General features: G+C 47.6%; 1 protein-coding gene across 1 annotated transcript; it reads left to right on the top strand.

Annotated features, from left to right (window-relative positions):
- The first annotated feature begins 40 nt into the window (after window positions 1-40).
- BCL3 (BCL3 transcription coactivator) lies at window positions 41-23,403 on the top strand. Its single transcript, XM_081335401.1, has 9 exons — window positions 41-858; window positions 4,477-4,642; window positions 8,152-8,260; window positions 14,932-15,133; window positions 15,840-15,928; window positions 17,311-17,388; window positions 18,394-18,561; window positions 20,568-20,685; window positions 21,625-23,403. The coding sequence occupies exons 1-9, from the start codon at window positions 402-404 to the stop codon at window positions 22,134-22,136; spliced, it is 1,899 nt and encodes a 632-aa protein (XP_081191527.1). The 5' UTR covers window positions 41-401; the 3' UTR covers window positions 22,137-23,403.
- The last annotated feature ends 2,924 nt before the right edge of the window (window positions 23,404-26,327 follow it).

Genomic DNA, 26,327 nt, shown 5'->3' with positions numbered 1-26,327 from the left:
GCAGGGTCCGCTGGGGAAGGGGCTGGGGCTGGGGGGAGGGCGACCGCATGGCTCCTCGGAGGGGGCCACCTGGCACATCAGCACCCCTCCCCGGGGAAGTTGGACACCGACCCGCGATGCTGGCAGAAAGAAGACGCTGTCCCGTCCTTCTTCTTTTTCCCATCAGCTGAAACCAACCTTGCGCGGCTCTGCTTTGCTGGAAGTGGGCAGACTTTGGGGGGAGCTCCGGAGGTGGGCAAGGCAAAGCGAGGTTGGCCTTGCAAAGATGGGGGGCTGAGGTGGCTGCTTGCCCTCCCTCCCTACCCCCCTCCCTCCCCCAGCATCTAGATAGGAGGAGGGACCTCTATTCAAAAGCTTGAAGGAACCTGGGACAGGTGGACTTTGTGGCTCATCCAGGAAGGATGGCCGGGGAGTTTCCCATGGACCTGCGCACCTGGCGGAAGCAGGGGAGCCAAGACAAGCACCCCCCCTCTCATGGAGACCCTCCTCTGACTCCCTCTGGCCAGCAGATGCCTGGCTGCATTTCTTCAGCAGCGCTGCCGGAACCCGCCGCCAGAGACGCCTCTATGGGTCAGGCTGAGCCCCAACCCAGGACTCTTGATGCGGCGGCAGCGGCAGCAGCATCCCCCAAAGCTGGGCTGCAGGAAGACAAGAAGCCGGAGATGTATTTGCCTCTGAGAAAGCGCCGCTATGCCGTGGAGGGGGCAAACGGGGACACGCCGGGACCTCTGGCTGGCAAGGTCTGCAAGAGGGAGAGTGGGCAGGAGGGAAGTGGGTCCTGGCAACCCCACTCCAATGGCTACCACCCTTGTTACGTCTCCATGCCCTACCCCAGGGTACCGGTGTCCTATTATCCAGGTAAGGACCCAGCTCCAGAAAACCTTCCTTTCTTCCTTTCCTGGTTCCCATGATGTTTATACCCCACTGCCAGCTTCCTTCTCACCACCCTTGTTACGTCTCCATGCCCTACCCCAGGGTACCGGTGTCCTATTATCCAGGTAAGGACCCAGCTCCAGAAAACCTTCCTTTCTTCCTTTCCTGGTTCCCATGATGTTTATACCCCACTGCCAGCTTCCTTCTCACCACCCTTGTTACGTCTCCATGCCCTACCCCAGGGTACCGGTGTCCTATTATCCAGGTAAGGACCCAGCTCCAGAAAACCTTCCTTTCTTCCTTTCCTGGTTCCCATGATGTTTATACCCCACTGCCAGCTTCCTTCTCACCACCCTTGTTACGTCTCCATGCCCTACCCCAGGGTACCGGTGTCCTATTATCCAGGTAAGGACCCAGCTCCAGAAAACCTTCCTTTCTTCCTTTCCTGGTTCCCATGATGTTTATACCCCACTGCCAGCTTCCTTCTCACTAGCCGTGTGTTTCCTCCCCCCTCCCCGCCCCAATGTTTTAGGGCAAATTCTCCTTTTTTTTCCCCCCTGGTACCCCTTACAAACAGTGGACCACAAGCCCAATCTGTGTATTTCGTTCAATCTGTTATAGCCGCCCACTCCAAGGGACTGGGGGGGGGAGGCTATAATAACTACTACTAAACTAAAACAATTCAACAGATCAACCACAGCCCAAACTCTAAAGAACTATTAAAGAGACAGACACCCACCCACCCCAATCTATGCACCAAGGTTTCTCTTAGTTCTTTCTTTCTTAACCTGGAGTGAGGGTTTAGTAAGTCAATGAGCGGAGGTGGTCTCCTTTAGTTGTAGCCCCCCCCCAATATCTCCTCTATGAGGTACGCTGGAAGGGGGGAAGAGGGGGAGGGAGGGAGAAAGAGAGCGAGAGACAGAAAGGAGAGAGGCTGATGGGGAGAGAGAGGGAGAGAAAGGGGAGAGAGGGAGAGGGGGAAAGGGGGAGGGACAGAGGGGGAGGGAGGGAGAAAGGGGGGAGAGGTGGGGGAGAGAGAGGGAGAGGGGGAGAGAGAAAGAGGGAAAGGGGGAGAGGGAGGGAGAAAGGGGACGGAGGGAGGGAGAAGGGGAAGGGACAGAGGGAGATGGGGAGATAGGGAGGGAGGGAGAAAGAGGGAGAGGGAGGGAGGGAAAGGGGGAAAGAGGGAGGGAGAGGGAGGGAGGGGGAAAGGGGGAGGGAGAAAGGGAGAAAGGGGGGAGAGGTGGGGGAGAGAAAGAGGGAAAGGGAGGGAGAAAGGGGACAGATGGAGGGAGGGGGAAGGGACAGAGGGAGATGTGGAGACTGGGAGACGGGGAGGGAGGGATAAAGAAGGAGAGAGGTGTGGGAGAGAGGGAAAGGGGGAAAGAGGGAGGGAGAAAGCAGAGAGAGAAGGAAAGAGAGAGGTGGGGGAGAGAGGGAGAGAGACAAAGAGATTGGTAGAGATTGCCCTGTGAAAATGGTTTTTTTTCATGCATTTCTCGTGAGAGGATGCTATTGACCAACCAGCAGTTCACAATGGTGCCTCTGGCGTCTCCTGAACCCACAGCAATTCCTCAGTCTTCCTGGGAGGGAGGGGAGAGGGGCAGGTGGTCTCAGTGGGGTGGCTTGTAAGATCTGCGGGACCACAAGCAAGTGCTTCCCCAGATGAGATGACATCAAGAAAAGCCTCTGGCAGTCTAGGCTGAACTCCATTCTCATTGCCGCTTTGTGACGGCTCGATCTCTCCAGATAGTCTTCGCTTAACGGCTGCCGTTGAGACCGGCAGCTCGGCGGCCAAGGGACGAGGTCGTAAAGTGAAACGTCCCACGACCACTCCCAATTTGTGACATCCGTTCGGCGGGGGCGATTAAGCGAATCACCTGCAGTTCTTAAGCGGGATGTGATCAGAAACTTGCAACTTCCCGCTGGCTTCCCAAATGACTTTGCTCGTCTTTGCTCGCCAGCTGTGAAGGTTGCAAACGGGGATGCCATAACTGCAGAGATGCTGAGACACCCGTAAGTTCAAGGACTGGTCATAAAGTGACTTTTCTCAGCACTGACAGAAGAGAATATTTGTAGCTGAGGGTTGAACTGTGGAGTCATTAACGCTCTCTGAGCTTGGTTGTTTTCGTATAGACGTTTCATTACCTTACTAGGTAATGTCACCAGTCCTAGGAGGGGGTGGGGTTTGCTCTCTGTTTATATATAAGTGGCTTGTTTTGTCAGTGTTTGGGGGGGGCTGTTCTTGGTGGTTCCTTGATTAGGCTGCTTTCACACTGTTATAAGTTCAAACAGTCCTAAAACAAGGCAGTTGTTAACCAAGGGATCCCCGTATTTTATCCAGGTATATAGGCAGGAAGATAGTAAAGATGTGTTTTTCCCCCGTTCTGCATTACATTGAATATGCCCAACATGAACACCCCAGGTTGGTTCAAGAGTTCAGAAACCCAAGGGAAATTTGAAGTAGGAACTTGAGGAAGGACATCAGTTTTGAAACCCATTGGACAGTTAAACCAAATCCACGTGCCGCTTGGAGGCCTTTCCTCCTCTCTTTGAATGCTGGTTCCCTGCAGGCACAAATCCTGGGCTTATTTCCCAAGCTAAACCAAGAGGGGCCTTGACCAGGTGAGAAGCTGGCTTCATCTCTGGGTTGAAGGAAATCAAAGATGACCTTAGAAACCTGGCTGCGAGTTCTAGTGCAGCCTTAGGCATGAAACCTAACTGGGTGACTTTGGCCCAATCACCAGGACGTGGCGAATTCTAGTCCCACCTGGGGCATGAAAGCCAGCTGGGTGACTTTCAACCAATCACCAGGAGACTGTGAGTTATAGTCCCGCCTTAGGGACTAAGGCTGACTGGGTGACTTTGGGCCATTCACCAAGAGACTGTGAGTTCTAGTCCCGCCTTAGGGACTAAGGCTGGCTGGGTGACTTTGGGCCATTCACCAGGAGACTGTGAGTTCTAGTCCTGCCTTAGGCATGAAAGCCAGCTGGGTGACTTTCAACCAATCACCAGGAGACTGTGAGTTATAGTCCCGCCTTAGGGACTAAGGCTGACTGGGTGACTTTGGGCCATTCACCAAGAGACTGTGAGTTCTAGTCCCGCCTTAGGGACTAAGGCTGGCTGGGTGACTTTGGGCCATTCACCAGGAGACTGTGAGTTCTAGTCCTGCCTTAGGCATGAAAGCCAGCTGGGTGATTTTGGGCCAATCACAAGGACATGGTGAGTTCTAGTTCCGCCTTAGGTATGAACGTCGACAGGGTGACTTTGGGCCAATTATCAGAGAAGCTGAGTTCTTTGGGCCAATTACCAGGTGACGGTGAATTCTAGTGCCACATTAGACATGAAAGCTGGTTGGGTGACTTTGGGCCAATAATCAGGAGACAGTGAATTCTAGTCCTGCCTTAGGCACGAAAGCCGACTGGGTGACTTTGAGCCAGTCCCCTTCTCTCAGCCCAACCCACCTCACAGGGTTGTTGTTATGGAAAAATAGGAGAAGGAAGGTGCATTGGTTATGTGATTTATAACAATAATAAAGGCAGGATGGAAGTAAATAAACAAACTTTGCTTCTCCTTGCCATTTCTCTCCTGTCGAATCCTCAGGTCTGACCAGGCCCTTTTTGAACCCAGAGCTGCCTCCACTTTTACAACCTTTGACCACACAGTCATTGTTGGGAATCCTGCCTTCTTACTCCTTGATGCCCCCGCCAGAAGCCCAGCTGGCTTTGGATATTGCCACGGCAACGCAGCAAGATGAGGATGGAGACACGTAAGAGGAAAATTTCTTTGCATGGGGAAATCCAGAAGGAACTGGGAAGCAAAGAGAATAGCCCTTGGCTTTAAGACTTGAAAAACCAAATTTTGTCATGGAACAGAGGAGAGCTATGGGCAATTTGTACAGGAGGACATGATCGCTCTAGTTAGGGTTATTATTATGTCCAGAATATATCTTTCTGAAAAGATTCATGGCCTTATGGGCAAAATTCTGGAGAGAAATTAAATTGTAATTGTGCTTTTAGCTGGGTCAATGTTCTCGACTTACCGCTATTTGTTTAGCGACTCTCCTAAGTTATAACGGCACTGAAAAAGCGACATATGATCAGTCCTCGCACCTATGACCACCACAGCATCCCCAGGGTCAAGCGATCAACATTTCAGCGCTTGGCAACTGTCATATATTTATGACGGTTGCACTGTCCCGGGGTCAGGTGACCGCCATTTGCAACCTTCTCATCCGGTGCCCAACAGGCCAATGAAGGAAGCCGGATTTGCTTAATGACCATGTGATTCCCTTAGTCACTGTTCAGATTTGCTTAACAGTCGTGGCAAAAAAAGGTCATAAAAACTGGGTGCAACTCCCTTAATAAACATCTGGCAAATTTTGCTTCCCAGTTGTAGTCGTAAGTCGAGGACTGCCTGTAATTGGGGTCCGGGGTGAGGGTGATATGGACCCCATCTTTCTGACTATTTGCACCTTCAATATCTTCAATACAGGGAGTTCTCGACTTACCGCCCCAACTGAGCCCCAAATTTCTGCTGTTAAGTGAGTTTTGTCCCATTTTGCGATCTTTCTTGCCGTTAAGTCGTTAAGTGAATCACTGCAGTTAAGTTAGTAACCCGGTTGTTACATGAATCTGGCTTCCCCCCCTCTCCCCCCCCCTGCCCCTTTGACTTCGCTGGTCAGAAGTTTACAAAGTTTACACGTGACTCCCTGACATCGCAACCGTCATAAATGTGAGCCGGTTGCCAAGTGTCCGAATTTTGACCACAGGACTGTGGGGATGCTTGCAATGGTCCTGTGAAAAATGGCCATCAGTCGCTTTTTTCAATGCCGTAGCAACAATTTATTTAGTGGCTGCTCAAAGTTAGAACAGCATTGGGAAAAGGGGGCTTGTGACCATTTTTCACACTTATGACCGTTGCGTAGCCTCCCCAGGGTCATGTGATCAAAATTCAGACACTTGGCAACTGACTCACATTTATGATGGTCGCAGTGTCCCAGGGGTCACCTGATCCCCTTTTGTGACCTTCTGACCAGCCAAGTCAATGGGAGAAGGCTGATTCACGTGACAACCTTGTGACTTCACAACTGTGGCAAGAAAAGTCGTGAAATGAGTCAAAACTCACTTAACCCATGTTTCATTTAGCAACAGCTAAACAGCTCAGTTTCGGTCATAAGGCGAGGACTACCTGGTATCTCCTGCCCCTACCTACAGGTTGAGTGGGCTGTTGTTGGAAACAGCACCGGTTCAGTAAGTTTCAGGTTGTGCCCAACAAGCCAGCTCTGGTCTATTTACAAATAAATAACCTGCAGTTACATCCTCTCTTCATTTCCTGTTCTGGGCCAAAAGCCACAAAGCCGGGAGATATTTTTTTTTAGTTTTTAGTTTTTTTAAAAATGCTTCTGCTATTGTCACCCTAAGAACAGTTCCTGCTGCTCTTGAATCAAAGCAAGCTTAAGCTGGAAGGGGAATCCCCCATTTCTGCTGCAGCTGAATCTCTCTCCCTTACACACTCACAGACTCCCAAACACACACACGCACACCAACTGTTCCTCCCTAGCTGGCTGCTGACTTTTTTTTTCCCCCCTTCTCCCTGCTACGTAACCCTTGGCAACTTTGCTCCTTTTACAGGAATGGGGCAAAGGGTGTTGGCTGGCCCTGCAGGCAGGGTGGGAGATCTTCTCTTGTCAACACACACACACACACACACAGAGAGAGAGAGACACACCCTTTTCCTTCTCCTCCTCCTCCTCCTGCCCTGCAGAACTGCAGAGGAAAACCTGGCTGCGAGGAAAGGTCATCGGCCGTGGGAGCAGAATCCCAGTGCCCTCTTTTGGGATGAGAGGGGTGGGCTTGGGGGGTGGGGTGGGGATGCTGGCTTGGCTTGGCTTGACTTGGCTGCTCCAGTGAGGAAGCTGGGTGCCGTGGCGAGGCCGGAAGCAAAGGTCACAGCCGAGCCGGTGGTTCTTACTGGAAGTCTCTGCCGGGACTGCTGTGAATGGGGCTCTGAAAGACAGTTTCGCTTTATTGTAAACGGAGTGCCGGAGAGCTTTTGTGAAATCACACGGTGTGGCGTGACCTTGGGAGAGAGCGAGAGCGCTGTCCCACGCCGGAAGTGCGGTTGGGGCCCCAAGAGCAGCAAAGCACATTTCAAAAGGAGGGGGAGTCCTCTCGACCCATTTCAGCTCCTCCTTTGCAAAAGGGGGTGACTTATGACAAGCGGTCTCAGCCCGCAGGAACCCCAGGACTGTGTTTTTCAACCTCAGCAGCTTTAAGGTATGTGGACTTCGACTCCCAGAATTCCCCAGCCAGCAAATCCACGTGTTTTCAAAGTGGCGGCTAGGGAATTCTGGGAGTTGAGGTCCACGCATCTTAGAGCATGGTGATTGGGGAATTCTGGCCGTTGAAGTCCACGCGCTTTAAAGATGGCGGCTAAAAAATTCTGGGAGTTGAACCCCACACATCTTAAAGCATGGTGGCTAGGTAATTCTGGGAGTTGAAGTCCACACCTCTGCCTTCCTGTCTTTCTAACCCAGGGGTAGGCAGCCTTGGCTTTTTTATTTTTATTTATTTTTATTTTATTTTAATCCCATTTATATCCCGCCCTTCTCCGAAGACTCAGGGCGGCTTACAATCTAAAGCACAAACCAATGTGCTTAGCAATAGCCTTTATTCTATGTATATGCCTGCTTATTAGGGTTTTCGCACCCCCTCCAAGCGGCATTATTACAAAGTCAGCTTATTGCCCCCAACAATCTGGGTCCTCAGTCATGCTGAGGGGAAAGAGGTTTCCAAGCTGAGCCATGCTGGCTCAGGAATTCTGGGAGTTGAAGTCCACGAGTCATAAAAGAGCCAAGGTTGCCTACCCCTGGCCTAGGCCTAGGCCACTTTATGACTGGTGGACTTCAACTCCCAGAATTCCTGAGCCAGCCACGCTGAGGGGAAAGGGAGAGGTTTCCAAGCTGAGCCAGGCTGGCTCAGGAATTCTGGGAGTTGAAGTCCACGAGTCCTAAAAGAGCCGAGGTTGCCTAACCCTGGTCTAACCCTAACCCTATCAACCCTATCTTATCACCCCCACTAACACTAACAGGGCAAGCCACTAGTATATAAACAGCGCAAACCCCACTCCTTTCTAGCCCTGATGATGTTACCTAGTTGGTTGGCAAGACGTCTGCAAGAAAACCATCCGGCTCAGAGAGCATCCAGGACCCCACTGTTTGGGGAAGGTCTAAAGAGCTGGGGAAGGTTACTGAAGATGTCTTTTGCTCTCTTGCAGGCCACTCCACATTGCTGTAGCCCAGGGCAACCTGCTGGCTACTCAGCATTTAGTGACCCTCTTCCAACACGGACAGCGGGACCTAGATATTTTCAACAACCTGCGGCAGGTTAGTGGACGCCAGAAGAGAACCACTGTATAGGATGCTCCTTCTAAAAAGGGATGGGTTGGGCTGGTGTGGCTGCAGGTGGCCAACAAGGAGGCTGTTTTTCTAATCTGAGCTTCAAAATTCAGGGGATTTGGGGGCAGCTTTTATCTTACGCTAAGCTAAGATAGTGCTGTCCTAAGACACTGGCTCTTTGTCCCTCGGTGGGATGTGATATTTTGAACGTGCATGGAAAACACTGTTGCATATGCCGTAACCCTGACCTGCAGTCTTCCTCCTGGTGTAGGGAAGGAAGGCTTCCTCAAAGTACATGACCCAAAGAGAAGGCACTGATTTAAAAAACAAACAAACAAGTTTCTAGCCCTTAAGCCCGAGAAGATAGGCTTGAATGCACAGAAGCAGAGAGGCAGCTCAAGGAGGTTTTCCGTTGTGGGGTGCGGCTTTGGCATACCGCTTATTTCCTGGTGCCCCACCCTTCCAGGAAAAGTTGCATCCTAGTTTGTAGGTAAATTGGAGCCAGTGGGCCGAACTGCTGCAATCAATACACAGAGGGTAGGAGTCTGCTTCCTCACAAGCGGGATGGTGTTTTCCAAAAACGGAACAAGCGCAGGGAAGAAGCTGGGAAGTTGTTGGGGCAGGTAGAGGCAAGACTGGAGGAAGCTCGTCAGAGGGGGATCCATTTACTCTCCTACCATCGGGTAGGAGATATCGGAGTTTAGCCAGCCGCACCAACAGGCTGAAAAACAGCTTTTATCCGTGGGCTGTTAGGCTTTTGAATGAGAAATAACTTTTGTGAATTTTATGCAGAATTGACTTGGGAGGCCGGTGTGTGGTGTAGTTGGTTCACATGGTGTAGTAAGATGGAGGGTTTGTTGTCACTGTGTGTTGCGGGGTGGGAGCACAAAGGGAGGCTCAGCTAATCTCAACGTACACAGAGTTGTACTTTGACAATAAAGGTTCATTCATTCTGGAAATACGGAGGAATTTCCTGCAAATGAGAATATTAAGCAGCCAAACAGCTTATCTCGCAAGTTGTGGGTGATCCATCACTGGAGGTTTTCAAGAAAATTTTTTTTTGCTCAGGATGGTATACAGGTAGTAGTCCTTGACTTTATAACAGTTTGTTTAGTGACCATTCAATGGCACTGGGAAAAAGTGACTTATGGCCGTTTTTCACACTTGCAACCATTGCAGTATCTCCATAGTCACGTGACCAAAATTCAGACACTTGTTAACCCGACTTGCACCTGTGAACGTTGCAAAGTCTTGGGGTTACCTGGTCCCCCTTTTGTGACCTTCTGACAAGCAAAGTCAATGGAGAAGCTGATTCTCTTAACAGCCGGATTACTTACTGAACAACTGCAGTGAACTTAATGGTGGCAAGAAAAGCTGTAGAATGGGACAAAACTCATGTAACAATTGTCTCACTTAGCAACCAGAGGCTCCGTTGTGGTTGTAAGTTGAGGACTACCTGTAATTAGGCAGGGGTTGGAATGGAAGTTCCCTTCCAGCCCTATAATTCAGTGTTTCTAGACTGAGAGAGGGAAAACAGCTCTACAAATGTGATAGTTGATATTGTCAAACCAGAAGCTGAGTAGGAATTAGGATTTCAACAGCAGGAAAGAGGCTGTCCTAGAGCAGATAGACTTGACTTAGTTGACCCTTCCCTGGAGCCTTGACTGCCTCATTGCAGCCGCCATCTTGATTTAGTTGACCCTTCCCTGGAGCTTTAATTGCCTCATTGCGGCCGCCATCTTGATTTGTTTGACCCACCCCTGGAGCTTTGACTGCCCCATTGCGGCCGCCGTCTTGATTTACTTGACCCTTTCCTGGAGCTTTGAGTGCACCCTTGCAATCCTCTTCTTGACTTTTTTGACCTGACAGAGAGCACAGATGTTGGCTTAGTTCCTGGCAACCATTTGGGCTTTGCACACACACACACACACCCTCCTCTCTCCACCCATGGGACTTTCCCTCGAATCTGCTGGTGGCAAAGCCCAGAGTCACTTCCTCAAACTATTGCTCAAGAGAGCTTGCTTCATGGTCAGCAAAGCCAGATTATAAGTACTGAACCAGCAATGAGACAGGAGGAAATTGGGGTCAGAGCCTGTGGGTTTGTTCTGACGTCTACAGTTTGAACATAGAATAACAGAGTTGGAAGGGACCTTGGAGGTCGTCTAGTCCAACCCCCTGCTCAAGCAAGAAATTCTGTACTATTCCTTTATACATTATACCAGTGGCTCACAACCTTTTCTTGCCACGGACTCCTTATAAATACCATTTTTGTCCACGGATTCCCAAGATTTAAATTATTAATTTTAACTAATAAACACACACACACACACACACACACACACACACACAGAACTGACAGAACCACTGCTTTATACCATAATAGCTATGTTCCAATATCTAAGGGGATGCCCCAAAGAAGAGGGGGGGTCACCCTCTTCTCCAAAGCACCTGAAGGCAGAACAAGAAGCCATGGATGGACACTAATCAAGGAGAGAAGCAACCTGGAATTAAGGTGAAATTTCCTGACAATTAGAACAATTAATCAATGGAACGACTTTCCTCCAGAAGTTGTGAGTGCTCCATCACTGAAGGTTTTTAAGAAGAGGCTGGACAACCATTTGTCTGAAATGATATAGAGTTTCCTGCCTGAGCAGGGGGTTGGACTAGAAGACCTCCAAGGTCCCTTACAATACCGTTATTCTTTCTGTTCTGTTCCGGACAAATGGCTGTCCAGTCTCTTCTTCAAAGCCTCCAGTGTTGGAGAACGCATCCACTGAGGCAAGAGCGGCTGAAGATGCAATTAAGAGGAGAAAAATGTGAAAAAGAGAACATTGAGAGGTAATACAAGGAGCTCTCAAGTTCTGACTGTAATTAGGCCCAACAATTACGGACATAAATGGCTTGGGTCCGGGTTATCTGAGGGAACACCTGCTGCCGGCATCAAGCTCCCTTCGTCCCGTGCGCTCCCACAGGGAGGGCCTTCTCAGGATACCGCCGGTTAAGGAATGCCGGCGGGTTATTCCTAGGGGAAGAGCGTTCTCTGTGAGCGCGCCTGCCCTCTGGAATGATTTACCCGTGGAACTTAGGACCGCCCCCGATCTGCGTTCATTTCGCCGGGACCTGAAAACCTGGTTTTTCGATCTATCAGGCCTGGACGGAAGGGTTTTTAGCTTTTTAAATATTGTTTTAATTGGGCTTAATTAATTTAATGTATTTTAATTTTATATTATCTTTTATATTGTATTTTATGCTGCCCTGTAAACCCCCCTGAGTCCTTCGGGAATAGGGCGGTATAGAAATTTAAATAAATAAATAAATAAATAAATAAATAAATAAATAAATAAATAAATAAATAAATAAATAAATCCTGAAGGTCATTAAGCAGCTCATCATATAACCGGACCCAATTTTAGGACCTTTTTTGTGGCAGTTGCTAAGTGAACATGACAAAGCAAATGATGCCATCATTAAGTGAATCCATTCTTCGCTATGGGTCAATTTTTCCCCAGAAACCAGAAATAAATGCCAGTTTCCAGCAGAAATGTCATAACTCATGGTCCTGCTACAAATAACTATAGATATGCTTTGGTTACTGAGTCCCCAAAATGTGGTCACATGATTGTGGGGGAGGGGCAGACGTCAGAACTTTAGAACCAGGCCATAAATAGCTTTCGAGGGATCTGCCATAACTTTGAACAGTCACTAAGTGAATGGCCATAAATCAAGGACTACTCATCAAAGCATCATTGGGTATGGAATACGTGTGGATTTTGTTGTTGTTAGTTGCGAAGTCGTGTCCGACCCATCGCGACCCTATGGACAACGTTCCTCCAGGCTTTCCTGTCCTCTGCCATCTTCTGGAGTCCATTTAAGCTCATGCCTACTGCTTCAGTGACTCCATCCAGCCACCTCATTCTCTGTGTGGATAGGCAGTAGTAAAAGAAGCCCAGGGATCAAAGTATGAAAGATGATAGGATCTGCTCAAAACTACAAATGAAGGATCAGCCAGGGACTTTTGTGAAGGTGTTTGATAAGCCTGGGGCTACCACGGCAGACTTCAGGAATAGTCTTCAATAGTCTATAGTCGGAGTACAGAAGCTCTTGAGTAAGGCACATAAATAGATCTTCTGTATGATGATCTCTCTTTCACCTGGTCCTCCAACTTTCCCACTGGTGTCCCCATTGTCTCTGTATCTGAGTCCATTCGACTTGATCGTCGTGATCTTCGTTTTCCTTCCATGGGTCTTCTCAAAATGTGCTCAAAGCAGGATCATTTGATCATTTGAGTTTTCTGTGCGAACTTTGAGTCGACTTCTTTTGATAATCCATTGGTTTGTTTTCTTGGCCACCCATGGGGAAGTCCTCTCCAACACCAAAGGTCAAAGGCCGACTCATCCTTTGCTTGCTTCTTTGAAGCTCAACTTTCACTTTGTTAGGGTATCGTAGGGAATACCATGGCGTGCACAGTTCTGATCTTTGGAGGTATAGACCGGTGTTCCTCAACCTTTACAACTTTAAGATATGTGGACTTCAACTCCCAGAATTCCTCAATTAGCCAGGGAGAAGCAGAAAAATTGACACGGTTTTGCTAGCCTGTTTTGCTACTCCTCCCTCTTACTTTAAGAGAATAGCCAGTCAGGAATGACTCCTAAAAGACCCACGACTTCTGGCTTTGGAAATGAACTACCTTAGTCCTCATTTACCAGCCTTCAGCCACTGTTCTGACGGTGAGGAAAAAAAATAACTCTGCAACCATTTCACGCATTTACAACCTTCCCGGGTCTTGTCAAGCAAAAGAAAGCTGAAGTCAGGTCAGAAAATCATGATGTTGCACTTGGCGGTGGCTTCATTTAATGACCGACTGGCTCATTGTCCTCGCTAAGCGAGGACTACCTGTGTTTGGTTAACATCTGTATAGGTTTTTATCTGCTGTGTTGTTGTTGTTTTTACAATGAATGATGTTAATGGTTGTTTCAATGTTTTTATGTTGTGAGCCGCCCAAGGTCGCTGGATACGAGATGGAGGGCAAAGAAACTTCATTGATTTAATTGATTTAATAAGTTTCACTTATTTTCAGTAAATGAATGAATGAATGACTGAACGAATGCATGCATGCAGGAATGAATGAATGAAATGTTTGCAAAGGCAAGCTGTGCCTTTCCAACAGAAGTCTGCCTGCATTTCCTGCACACCAGTGATCACTGGGAAAAGGCGAAAAGGCAGCCTTGCTGCCTCTTTGGGCTGCCCCTGTCCCATGTGGGTCCCATCCACCACCACCACCCCGCCATCACTTCCTTCTCTGTTTCTTATAAACCATGCTTTGGACCCTGTTCTCCCCCCTGCCCCGCCCTTTCTGAGAAAGCCCTGGCTAAATGAATGCAAGCAGGTGCTGGCGATGCGGTTTCATCACGGGAACTCAGCTGGTTTCCTCCGAATTCGGTGAGTAAGAGCTGTTGAAATGAAACTGGGGTGCCGGGCAATGGCGCTTCCGTGGTTCCAGGGAAGAGCACCGTAGACAGTGGTCTTTTCCTTGTGGGCATCTCAGTGGCGGGGGCCATTGCCCAGAAATGACCCCGCAACTCAGCCAGCTTTCTCCACCCCGCCAAGCGTGGTAGAGATGCTGTTCACGAAAGCGCAGGTCCCTGCAGCGGAAACCTTGAACCCGGCATGTTCAATTTAGGGGTTGGCTTTAAGTTCGGATTCGGAATCGGACTGGGATTTTTCGTCATGTCGTTTGTGTGGCCGCCCCTCTGAACCAGTGACTCTGGGTGGCGAACCATTCTTTTAAAAAAAGAATGCAGCTTTTATTTTCCTTTCTTGCACTTTTTCCCTGTTTTAAATTTCTTTCTTTCCTTTTTTTACTTCCTTACCTTTTGTTAGTTTGCATTACTTTTTTATCTTTTTTAATCTAAAACTTTTAATAAAAATCCTAGACAGGTCTGTGCATATCAGGGCACGTCTACTGTTGTGTTTGTGTGTGTGTGTGTGTGTGTGTGTGTGTGTGTTTGTTTGTTTGTAAATAAACCCATTACAGGAAAATCCCAGGAGACTTAACTGCATAAAATTTAGCTGCTGTTAAGGCACCAGGCTAGAAAGTGAGAGACTGTGAGTTCTAGTTCTGCCTTAGGCATGAACGCTGGATGGGTGACTTTGTGCCAATCAGATAGAGAAACTGAGTTTTAGGCTCCCTTAGGCATGGAAGGTGACTGGGTGATTTTGGGCCAATCACCAGGAGACGGTGAGTTCTAGTCCAGCCTTAGGTATGAACGTCGACAGGGTGACTTTGGGCCAATTATCAGAGAAGCTGAGTTCTTTGGGCCAATTACCAGGAGACAGTGAATTCTAGTCCCACGTTAGACATAAAAGCTGATTGGGTGACTTTGGGCCAATAATCAGGAGAGAGTGAATTCTAGTCCTGCCTTAGGCATGAAAGCCAGCTGGGTGACTTTGGGCACCAGTTCCTTTCTCTCAGCCCAACAACCCACCTGACAGGATTGTTGTTCTGGGGGGAAACAGAAGGGAGGAGATTGGCTTGGATATGTTCACCCCCTTGGGTTAATTTTAGAAATAATAACGGTGGGCTATAAGTAAATGATAATAAGTAAACTCTCCATGTATTCCCTGGCAGTGATCAGCCCCTTTTCTTTCCCCAATTCCAGACCCCGTTACACTTGGCCGTCATCATAGCTCAGCCTTACCTGGTGAAGCTTTTGCTGTCCCAGGGAGCATCACCCATGGTGCTGGACCGGAATGGACAAACTGCTCTGCATCTGGCCTGTGAGCATGGCAGCCTCCGTTGCCTGCGGGAGTTGTTGGAGGGAAGTCTCACCGGACTGGATCTGGAGGCCCGGAACTTCGAGGGTGAGGCCTGATGGGTTAATAGGATGCAATGGGATCAACAAAGAGGATTAGAGGTCTGGAGGCTGAAACATACGAGGAGCGGTTGCTGGAATTGGGTATGTCTAGTTTAATGTCGATCAGAAGGTCGGCAGTTTGGCGGGTCGAATCCCGAGTGCCGCGTAGCAGAGTGAGCTCCTGTTACTCGTCCCAGCTTCTGCCAACCTAGCAGTTCGAAAGCACGTAAAAAGGCAAGTAGAAAAATAGGGACCACTATGGTGGGAAGGTAACAGCATTCCGTGCGCCTTTGGTGTCTAGTCATGCTGGCCACATGACCACGGAGACGTCCTCAGACAACCGCTGGCTCTTCGGCTTTGAAACGGCTTTGAAATGGTTGCAGTGTCCCGCCGGGTTATGTGATCCCCTTTTTGCGTCCTTCTGACAAACAAAGTCAATGGGGAAGCCAGCTTCACTTAACAGCCACATCACTAAGTGAACAACGGCAGCGGTTCACTTAACAACTGTGGCAAGAAAGGTGGTAAAGTGGAGTCAAACTCACGTAAGAAATGTCACACTTAGCAACAGAAATTTTGGCCTTATTTGTGGTCGTACGTCGAAAACTACCTCTAGTTGGAGTCATTGACAAAATGACAAGTGGACAAGAACTGCTTTTGTTTTAAAAAACAAACATCCCTATTGTGTTCCCCATCCCTTTTTTGTCTTTAACTAGGTTTTACCCCGCTGCATTTAGCGGTTGGATCCTCTAACTCTGACATGGTTCTTGCTTTGCTGGATCATGGAGCAGATGTAGATGCTGTGGTAAGCACGGAGTTCAAGAGGGTATTGTCAAGCGTGCAGGAAATCAGGAGATTCAGGAAGTTCAATGAGTATAAAGATTTATTGCAAGCTTAAGCTCTCTATAAGAACCTGGCCAACTGACCGTTAAGGGGAAATGAGCGGGAGATAAGAAAGACATTCAAGGTGGGCTGAATTTAGATCTCTTGTGAGCTTGCAGAGACTTAGATCTAATGATGTATTTGACACACGCCCCCTCCCTCAGGCTCAGCCTGGGTCATCTCCTACAGATATTTTGAGTATTGTTCATTCTGATGGTATAGGAAGGAGGAAATGAACTGGAGAACCTTGCACGAAAACTCCACTGATCTCTGCAGTTGATTACAGCTATGAATAATTAAGGATGAAATGTAGAGACCTCTTGGCAAACCGCAAAAATTACACGATATTTTGCTTGTATTGTTTTAGTGAAACTCAGGAGGCTTAAATGAAACTCGGGAGGTGTTCTGATTAATGGGAAAGTTTGTTTTACGAAAGTAAACAAAAAAGAGTTTTAAATGAATAAGCAGAAGAAGAGTTCCTTTTTCATTCCGAGAGAGGGTTGTGGAATAGGATGTTACAATTTCAAACAACTGAACTGTGCAGGACTGTAATTTTAAAAGGGAATGTTTGAGAAATCGGAGGAAATGTCTTAAGGAGGAAAACAGACAAGAAAAGGCCCATGGTAGAGTTGAATGGCTATATTTTGGTGTGATACCATCTTTTAATAATTTTTTATGAGGGGGATTAATGAATAAAATTAAATCTTTTCCCTTCAAGTTTAGCTCTTCATTTTTATTATGTTTGCCTATCTGCAAACATGCACTTTTCCCTAGTGTACAAGACTGGGAGTTTGCTGTACAAGAGAACTGAATTGGAATATAGCAAATTATTATTTTTTCCATGAGAAGTTAAGAGGCCCCAATATGTTTACCTGTTTCAGAGCTATTAGTTTCCAACAGTGTTCACCGCGGTCTCTATGGGAATTCAGACTTCAGAGCTTTGGGTAATTTTTATGAGGGGTTAATGAATTTGAAATAAATTGCTAGTGTACGAGATGAGGAATTTGCTGTACAACAGAATTGCATTGGAATATCGCAAATTATTATTTGTTTCCATGAGACCTTAAGAGGCCCTAATCCATTACCTGTTTCAGAGTTACTGGTTTCCAACAGTGTTCCCCACTGTTTGTATGGGAATTCAGACTTCAGAGCATCAGTACTAATGTTTACTACTGTTTTTTAAAGAGTGAATAGAGAAAAGGGAAAGAATCATGGTCTCTGAATTGTAAATTTCATTAATGTTCCCAACATAATGCCAATAATGGTGCCCATTTTCACCAACTCTGATTGACTCCTGTTTTTTAGGACATAAAGAGTGGCAGATCTCCACTACTTCATGCTGTGGAGAACAATAATTTGGATATGGTGGAGTTGCTACTACAGGTAAGGATGGTTTGCCTTCTTGAGAAAATCCCCTTTCGCCTCAAACCTTTTTGAAAAAAACCCCCAAAACTCCAAAAATGCATTGACAGCAATTGTTCGATTCCTATAAACAATAATTTAGCACAAGCTATATGGAAAGATTAGAGACGCAGTGGCTCAGTGGGTTAGGACGCTGAGCTTGTCGATCAGAAGGTCGGCAGTTTGGCAGGTCGAATCCCGAGTGCCGCGTAGCAGAGTGAGCTCCTGTTACTCGTCCCAGCTTCTGCCAACCTAGCAGTTCGAAAGCACGTAAAAATGCAAGTAAAAAAATAGGGACCACTACGGTGGGAAGGTAATAGCCTTTCGTGCGCCTTTGGCGTCTAGTCATGCTGGCCACATGACCACGGAGACGTCCTCGGACAAGCGCTGGCTCTTCGGCTTTGAAACGGAGATGAGCACTGGCCCCTAGAGTTGGAAACGACTAGCACGCATGTGCGGGGGAGCCTTTACCTTACCTTTATATGGAAAGATTAAGCTAAAGCAAGCAAAGCCGTGTTTGTCAAACCTGGCCACTTTAAGCTGTGGGGACTGCAGCTGGGGAATTCTACAAGTTGAAGTCCACTCAGCGTAAAGTGGTCAGACCTGAGAAAATACTGACCCACTTCTCCAAACCATACTTTGTTTTATCATCTGGGTCAATGAATATACCACAACTCAGTAACCATGACTTTAAATGCTGCTTGTTTGTAATAAACCATTGTTAACATAACAAGGTTTTCAGTTTCTAGCGTGACAAAGCCACAGCGTGGCAGAAAAGTCGTAAACCCATCTTCCTGCATAAATAGGGGCATTGTAAACCAATCAAGCCTAGAATTCTAAGGACTGGCAAATACAACATTTATCCCCGAGCAAATATTTTCCACCCCATAAGGAACAGTCTTAGCTTTTCATTTCCTCAAATGTTCTGAAAGCTTTCCATCCTTAAAATGTGCGTCTGTGTGTGTGTGTCTTGTACCCATTTTACAGCACGGTGCCAATGTAAACGCCCAATCCTACGGGGGCAATACAGCGCTCCACACAGCCAGCGGAAGGGGTCTGTTGGACATGGTGAGGCTTCTGGTGAGAAACGGGGCAGACGGAGGCCTGAAAAATTACCACAACGACACTGCCTTGATGGTAGCAAGGAACAAAAGGGTGAGATGACACTACCGAGCGAATTTGCCTATGTCTGATTAAGAACAACAGTGCAAGTAGTCCTCAACTTACAACGGTTCCTTTAGTGACTGCTCAAAGTTACGACCGCACTGAAAAAAAGGGGGACTTACGACGATTGTTCACACTTACAACTGAGCAGCAGCCCCGCGGTCACGTGCCCCAAAGTCAGACGCTCGGCGACTGACTCGTATTTAGGACGGTTGCAGTGTCCCATGGGGGGGGGGGTGTGTCACGCGATCCTCTTTTGTGACCTCATAATCCACCGGGAGTCCAGATTCACTTAACAACCACTTCAAGAAAGGTCGTAAAATGGGGTAAAACCCGCTTAACAAATGTCTCACTTAGCAATAGAAATTTGGGGTTCCGTTGTGGCTGTATGTTGAGGTCTCCCTGTACCCTGAACGGGATAATGGGGCCAATTTTGTAGGGGCTGGGAGCAGACGAGGGACCCCCTTCAATGAATTAGAGGTGGTCGTTCACTTACCATGGTACAGCGACCGTTTGAAAGTACGACTCCCTGAAAAAAAGTGAGCTGTAATAGTTTTTCACACTTAACGACCGTTGCAGCATCCCCATGGTCATGTGATCAAAATTTGACCGTTATACTGTCCCAGGGTCCTGGGATCCGCCATCTGTAACCTTCCCAGCTGGCTTTTGACAAGCCAGATCAATGGGGAAAGCTAGATGTGCTTAGTGACCATATGGTTCATTTAACAACTGCAGTGATTTGCCTTACAGCCATGGCAAAAATGGTCAGAAAGTGAGGAAAACTCATTTAACAACAGACATTTGGAGTTCATAAGTTGAGGACTACCTATACTTACAAGCTTTGAAGTCTAAATAAGGGGGTCCACAGTTGATTTTTCAGTGTATATACGTCATGATTACAGACGGAACATATATTTTTTTAAAAAAAAATTCCATTTATATCCCGCCCTTCTCCGAAGACTCAGGGCGGCTTACAAGCTTAGCAGTAGCCTTCATTCTATGTATATGCACCACGAGAACTGGCGGCACATAAAAAGTATTTTATCAATTAATACATTTTCAGGCCAGGTTAGTAAGAGGAAGAAAAGAAAATTAATTCACAATGCTGGTGTGTTCAACGGTCCACGTGCTCCAGGGGGAATATTTAGCCTAAGGGAAATATTATCCCAGAAATGTGGACAAGGACTGCGAGAGAGACACAAAGACACACACTTTCTCTGTGTGACAAAGGACAGGAACAGAACACACACTGTTCACAAGGGCAGGCGCGTCATTCAGGTCCAACTGGTTAAACCGTTTCCTCAAAGTTAACAGGGTGAGACAAGAGGTGCATCTTTGGTGTAAATGCAGTGGGGCTAGTGTAGGTGATTTCCCCCACGGATCGTCTCCTGGATTCGTTACAGGTAGTCCTTGACTTACGACCACAGGGGAGCCCAGATTTTCCACCGCTAAGCGAGACATGAAGTTTTGCCCCATTTTACCACTTTTCTCGCCACAGCTGTTCAGCGAAAGAGGGTTGTTAAATGAGTCACCCAGTTGTTAAGTGCATCTGGCTTCCCCCATTGACTTTGCTCATCAGGAGGTTGCCCAAGGGATCACGTGACCCCAGGGGACTCTGCAAACCGTCATAAATACGAGTCAGTTGGCAAGCGTCTGGATTTTGATCACGTGACCACGGGGATGCTGCAACGGTCGTAAGCGTGAAACGTGGTCATGTCACTTTGTTCAGTGCCACCTGCCCTATCGAACGGTCACGAAGTGAACTATTGTAAGTTGAGGACTACCTTTAGTAGTAGTAGTAGTAGTAGTAGTAGTAGTAGTAGTAGTAATATTTATGCAGTGTCTATTGGAGGTGGTTACCCTTTGAAAGCTGTATGCCACGAAATCTCCTTTTAATGTATGCTGATTAATGTACATTTAAAGTGACAATAAAGTTATTGTTCTAAAAAAAAAAGGTATAAAGTTTTTATTCATCTCCTCATCTTTCTACTCTCCAGGTGATTGATATCCTGAGGGGAAAGGCCGCCCGGCCTATTCCGCACCCCGACAGCAGCCATGATGGATCGTCCCCCACAATCAGCGCTGCTAGCTCTCCTGGCGTTCGGACCCACCCCCGTGAGTAAGCCCCCCTCCCCCCCAATTAGGCCTCCTGGATTTTCTGCCAGGCTTGATTCAAAAGCGGGTGGGAATGGAAGACAGCCCTGGACGCGGTCGAGTTGGAAATATAGGAAGTTCTCAACTTACAACATTTCATTTAGTGACCATTCACAAAAGTCCTCGTGCTTACAACCATCCCAGTCATGTGATCAAAATTCGGGTGCTTTTGCAACCGGCATGTATTTATGACAGTTGCTACATCCTGGGGTCATTTCTGACTTTCCCAGCCAGCTTCCAACAAGCCAAATTATGAAGCTGGATTCATGTAATGGTGGCATGATTCACTTAAGCGCTAAGGCAAAAAAAAAAATCTCACAATTGGACATAACTCGCTTAATAATCACCTTGCTTAGCCACAAGATTCTAGTCCCAATTGAGGTTATAAGTAGAGGAAACACACACCCACACACCCTGTATATTGAACCCTTAGAATTTAGGAACAAAAAAAAAGGTTTTGCTTTCCTCCTGAATCAATCCAGCAGTTCCATGGGTAGGAACAGCTATGAGATCCTGTTGTCAAGAAGAAACGTGGGCCACGTTGATGTTCCTCAAAATAAGGAACGCTATGCATTGTGTAGCTCCATAATTAATTCCCATTTAGTGCATGGTAAATCCTTCTTCCACCTCAGAGGTGCCCAAACCTGGCAACTTTAGGACCTGTGGACTTCAACTCCCAGAATTCCCCAGCAAGTCTTCCCAAGGGAATTCTGGGAGTTGAAATCCACAAGTCTTCACAAAGGAATTTGAGGGAAGTCCACAAGTTTTCAGAAGAGAATTCTAGGAGTTGGAAGTCCACAAGTCTCAAAGTCACCCTGCTTGACCTCAACTGTAAAACTGTAATCTGTGTCGATTTAATCAATAGATTGCCCTACTAACCGTGCTTTTATCTCCCTTCAGACGGGCTACATGCCTCGCCGGATTCCTGCTCCACCATTCCCAGCCCTGATCAGACCCCAAAGCCTCACAGGGCCAGCCATTCTCCCAACACAGCCGCTCTGAGGCCAGAAAGCATTATCGTGACGAATGGACCTTTGACCTCTGCCCCGTTGCGGGGCGTGGAATTGGAGAGAAGGTCCCACTCATCCACCCTAGAGCAGCCGATGGGCTTTTCGAGGTCCTCCAAGGATCTCCTCCGTGAGAACATGACTGATCCTGCCTTCCACCCTGTACCCCTGTACCCCTTTTCTTCTTCCAGCCCTCATGTCTCCTCCCATCCTCTCCAGTTGCTTCCAAGGGGCCTGAACCATCCGGTCATATCCATGCCCCCGAGGCCCCTGGCCAATCAGATGCCCATGAGGTATCCAGGGACGGACCAGTCCCAGAGGCTGCTGGATTCGGAAGGCCCGGCGGTTCTTGGCTGTGAAGGGCAGTGGCTGCACAGCAGTGACCATGGCCCTGGTGGCAGCTGACGAGAGGAAGTCCAGGGACCGTCAGCTGCTTCATGGGACAGGAAGATTTCCCAAGGACCATTTCACAAGACAGCAAGAATGACTCAAGGCGTTGCTGCCGTGGGCTTCCCGCCTTCATGTCGGCTGAGGACTTAAAACCATCTTCCTTTTCAAATTGACATGTAGCAGAGCTCAGCAAGCCAGAGATGTCCCTTCAGACATCAAAAAAAAACCCAACAACAACGGTGGTTTTCTTGATCCAGCAACAGCTCCCTCTTTGTCAATCTCTTTGCATGTACCTCACACCACTGTGGGGTTGGACCAATTTTGGGATGAGCGTTCAGGGCACGCACGATGGCTCAGCGGTTAAAGGCGCTGAGTTTTATCAGCTGGAAAGCTGACGGGTTCGAGACCCGGGCACTGCAGCACGGGTGAGCTCCCGTTCCTGGCTCCAGCTGCTGCCCACCAAGCAGTTCGAAAGCATGCAAATGTGAGTAGATAAATGGGTAAGAAACGGAGGTGAGCACCACGCCCTAGAGCCGGGCACGACTGGATAGGAAAACTTTACCTTTTGTTCAGGGATCAGGTTTTAGCACAAGGAAGCGGAGCTGTGAAACACAAAATCTAAAGCCATTCCACTCCTCACAGCTGAGGGCCAGACTTTGGACGGAATGTCGGAAGCATCGCTCGAGTGGGGCAAATCGACTTTGTTCTTTGTATTTAATAGGCATTAATTTAACTGAATGAAGTTAGCAAGGTCACTCACTCCAGGTATATTTAAGCCTTGTGGTGTGTAATTGTATTAGGCATTGCAATACGATGATGGCACCTTGTGTGGGGTTTCTGGGGACCGTTTACAAGTTGAGTTGCGTGCAGGGACAAATGCAGATGGAGTAGAAGAGAGTTGGTAGCCGTGAGGCTCTCCCCAAGGCGCCCCAAATTGCACACGTGTGTACAGGTTGTCCTCAACTGACGATCACAATTGAGACCAACGTTTCTGCTGTTAAGTGAGACATGTCCCATTTTGACGACCTTTTCTGCCACCGCTGTGAAGCAAATCACTGCAGTGGTTAAGTCAGTAACCCGGTTGTTAAGTGAATCTGGCTTCCCCATGGACTTTGCTCGCCAAAAGGTCACCAGAGGGGATCAACTGACCCCCGGGGACACTGAAACCATTTCAGTTTCCCAGTGAATTGAATTTTGATCACGTGACTTTGAGGATGCTGCAAAGGTTGTAACTGAAAAATGCTCATAAGTCACATTTTTTCAGTGCTGTTGTAACTTTGAACGGTCGCTCAACCAACCGTTGTAAGTCGAGGACTATCTGTATTTAACACACATAGTCTTTGGGTGGGTGGGGGGGAAATCAAATGCGAATTCTTCATCCCATCTTCAACTGGGGCGTCTTGGTGGACAAGGAAAGCGAGTGTGATCAAGCAGGAAATGAGGCACGCCCAGAGTAAAAATCCTATTTTCCTTAGATCTCTTTATTTTAGTTTTCCCCTCCCCCGACCTTGATTCCTTTTCACCAGCATTGATCTTATCCGCTCTCAACATTATTTAAATTGAAAGTGACCGGCAGTAGCTACAGAAAAGGGGGGGCTCACGAAAGAAAGACCCTAGAAAGAGGGCAGAGGAGAGCAACAAAGATGATCAGGGGTCTGGAGGGCAAAATATATTATTATTATTTATTGAACTTATATATGATAAACGATGGAGGGGAATTAGATACGTCTAGTTTAACGAAGAGAAGGACAAGGGGGGGGACATGACAGCAGTCTTCCAATATCAAAAAGGGCTGCCAGAAGGAAGAGGGAGTCAACTTATTCTCCAAAGCACCTGAAGGCAGGACAGGAAGATGGAAGCTTGAGAGATCCGATCTAGAACTAAGGAGAATTTACTTGTCAGGGAGAATAATTAATCAGCGGGATGGCTTCTCTCCAGAAGTTGTGGGTGCTCCATCACTGGAGGCTTTCAAGAAGAGACTGGACATTCATTTGTCCATCATTGTCAGGACCCACCCCAAACCACGTCTTAGGAAGACAAAATTCTTGGGAGTCAAATCTATTCCAAAAAGAATCTTTACTATGACATGCTTGGTTGTAGGAAAAGAGACAGGACTTAATATTATCCCATGAAGTAAACCCTTATAAAGAGTTCCTGGCTTAACCCCCCTTAACCCCATTTGGTCACTCCCCCAATCCTTTCTCTCGTATCATCCATCTCGTGGGAAAAAGGAACTTAGGACCCTTCATGTTTATTGCTGTCTTCCGTGGCAAAAGCCAGATGGTACCCCCCCCCTTTTGTTTCCCCAGTTCAAAAGGCTTCTCCTTTCCTTTGAAATGCCTAATACCGGTTCAATACACATCTATCCTCTTCTCTTCGGGAGATAGCAGAATCCATGGAATAATGTTTGAAACATTCCATTTATGAATATGATATAAATGGATTCTGACAATCATGTTATAGGGTCTCCTGCCTGGGGCAGGGGGTTGGACTTACTAGAAGACCCCCCAAGGACTCCCAACCCTGTTATTCTGCGCCCTATGATTTCACGCACGTACACCTTGTCCTAGGAAGTTGCTAAAGCTGCAAGCCTCCGGGGCGGTGGTGTGTCTCCGACCCGTGGTGAGATTGTGAATTGCACGGCCGTGAGCAAATGGAAGCGGGAGGCAGGAGGAACCCAACTCTTTCAGCTTTGGAAATAAGCTCTTTCCCAAGAAGGCCCAGGAAGGCTGACTCATTTTGTCAGTTCTCCCGGCTCTTTCGTCATAGCCAGGTTGGGGAAAAGAAAAGAGGGTTGAGCTGCACCTTGGAATGAGGGGGGGGGGAGGAGGGGAGGGGGAAGAACCAGAACGGCAAAAGTTGCTTGGAAAAGAAGGGGAGACTAGGGGGAATTCCAGAAACCGGCTAGGTGGAATGTTGGGTGCATTTGAAGCAGTGAAATTTCAGAAACTCCCAAACTGATCCTAGTCATCAGAGGAAGTTGTAGAGCTGGAGGCTGAGTCAGTGCGGTTGCGATGATTGGAAAGCAAGAAAAAAGGGGAAAAAAGCGGAATGGCTGTTGAACGTGACAAATAGGGATATGATAATGATAGTGAAGCCAGCGTGACATCCATTTTGCATGCAGGGGATTCTAGATTCAACATCTCCAGGAAGTCGTGGGAAACTGAGATCCTGGAGAATCATGGCTAGTTATGTAGGTCCGTGTGTAGACTCAATCATCCAGGCCAAAATTATCTAAAAGGTTGGATCAGGGCAACTGGGCCAGAATTTGTTAATCAGAGATGTTTCGTTGCTCACCCAAGCAATGTCATCAGTCAGAATAAAAAAATTAAATAGGCAGAGAGTCGTTGGAACATACCAACTCTCTCGTTTGACTCCAAAATGAATTGCAATATGTCAACAGGCTCAATCATCCAGGCCAAAAGTACCTAAAAGGTTGGATCGTGGCAACTGGAGCAGAATTTGTTAATTTGGTAATCTCGAGACGTTTCGTTGCTCATTCAAGCAACTTCATCAGGGGCTAGTTGAAATGAAACGGAGGGCTAGGCTGATTGGATATTCCCTTTGCAAACGCCTTCCTCCTGTGTAGGGCTGAAAAGTGCACAGTTGGCACCTTGGTTTCACTTGGTTGTCCATCTGGGTTATCCTGAGAAGAATTGCCTTATGGGATGCCCAACCCTATTTGGTAGTAGTAGATAACAGTCTAATGTTTCCCAACCTCCACAATGTTAAAATGTGTGGACTTCAATTCCCAGAATTCCCCAGCCAGCATGCCTGGACTTCAACTTCCTAAGTCAGCATGTATGGACTTCAATTCCCAGAATCGTCTATCCAGCATGCATGGTTTTCAACTCCCAGATTTCCCCAGCCACTGTACTATCTAGGGCAGTGATGGCGAACGTTTTGGAGACGGAGTGCCTAAACTGCAACCCAAAACCCACTTATATATCCTCGGGTGCCAGGTGGGCGTGGCCCATTGGGTGGGCATGGCCCATAGGGTGGGCGTGGCTGAGGTGGTAAAGGCAGACTGGGTGGGACTAAAATGTTCAATCAATTCCAACTTTGCGAGATCTTTTTTTTTCCCGCGAGAAGTTGAAATTGATTGAGTGAGTGAACCGTTGTTTTTTTTTGCACATGGCGGCAGAGGCCTAAAGCGAAAAGGTTTTATAAAACCCAGCTGAAGGCCTAGGACTGGGGTGACGGTGT

This window comes from Vipera berus (assembly GCF_964194415.1).
Source record: "Vipera berus genome assembly, chromosome: 9".
Taxonomy (NCBI): Eukaryota; Metazoa; Chordata; class Lepidosauria; order Squamata; family Viperidae; genus Vipera; species Vipera berus.
This window is presented reverse-complemented; position numbering and strand designations above follow the sequence as displayed.

Bases quoted from the DNA above. Each gene is read 5' to 3' on its own strand.
- BCL3 (XM_081335401.1), top strand. From the start codon at position 402: ATGGCCGGGGAGTTTCCCATGGACCTGCGCACCTGGCGGAAGCAGGGG. The intron at 4,643-8,151 runs GTAAGAGGAAAA...GCTCTCTTGCAG, and splicing joins CAAGATGAGGATGGAGACAC to GCCACTCCACATTGCTGTAG. The intron at 20,686-21,624 runs GTGAGTAAGCCC...ATCTCCCTTCAG, and splicing joins TGGCGTTCGGACCCACCCCC to ACGGGCTACATGCCTCGCCG.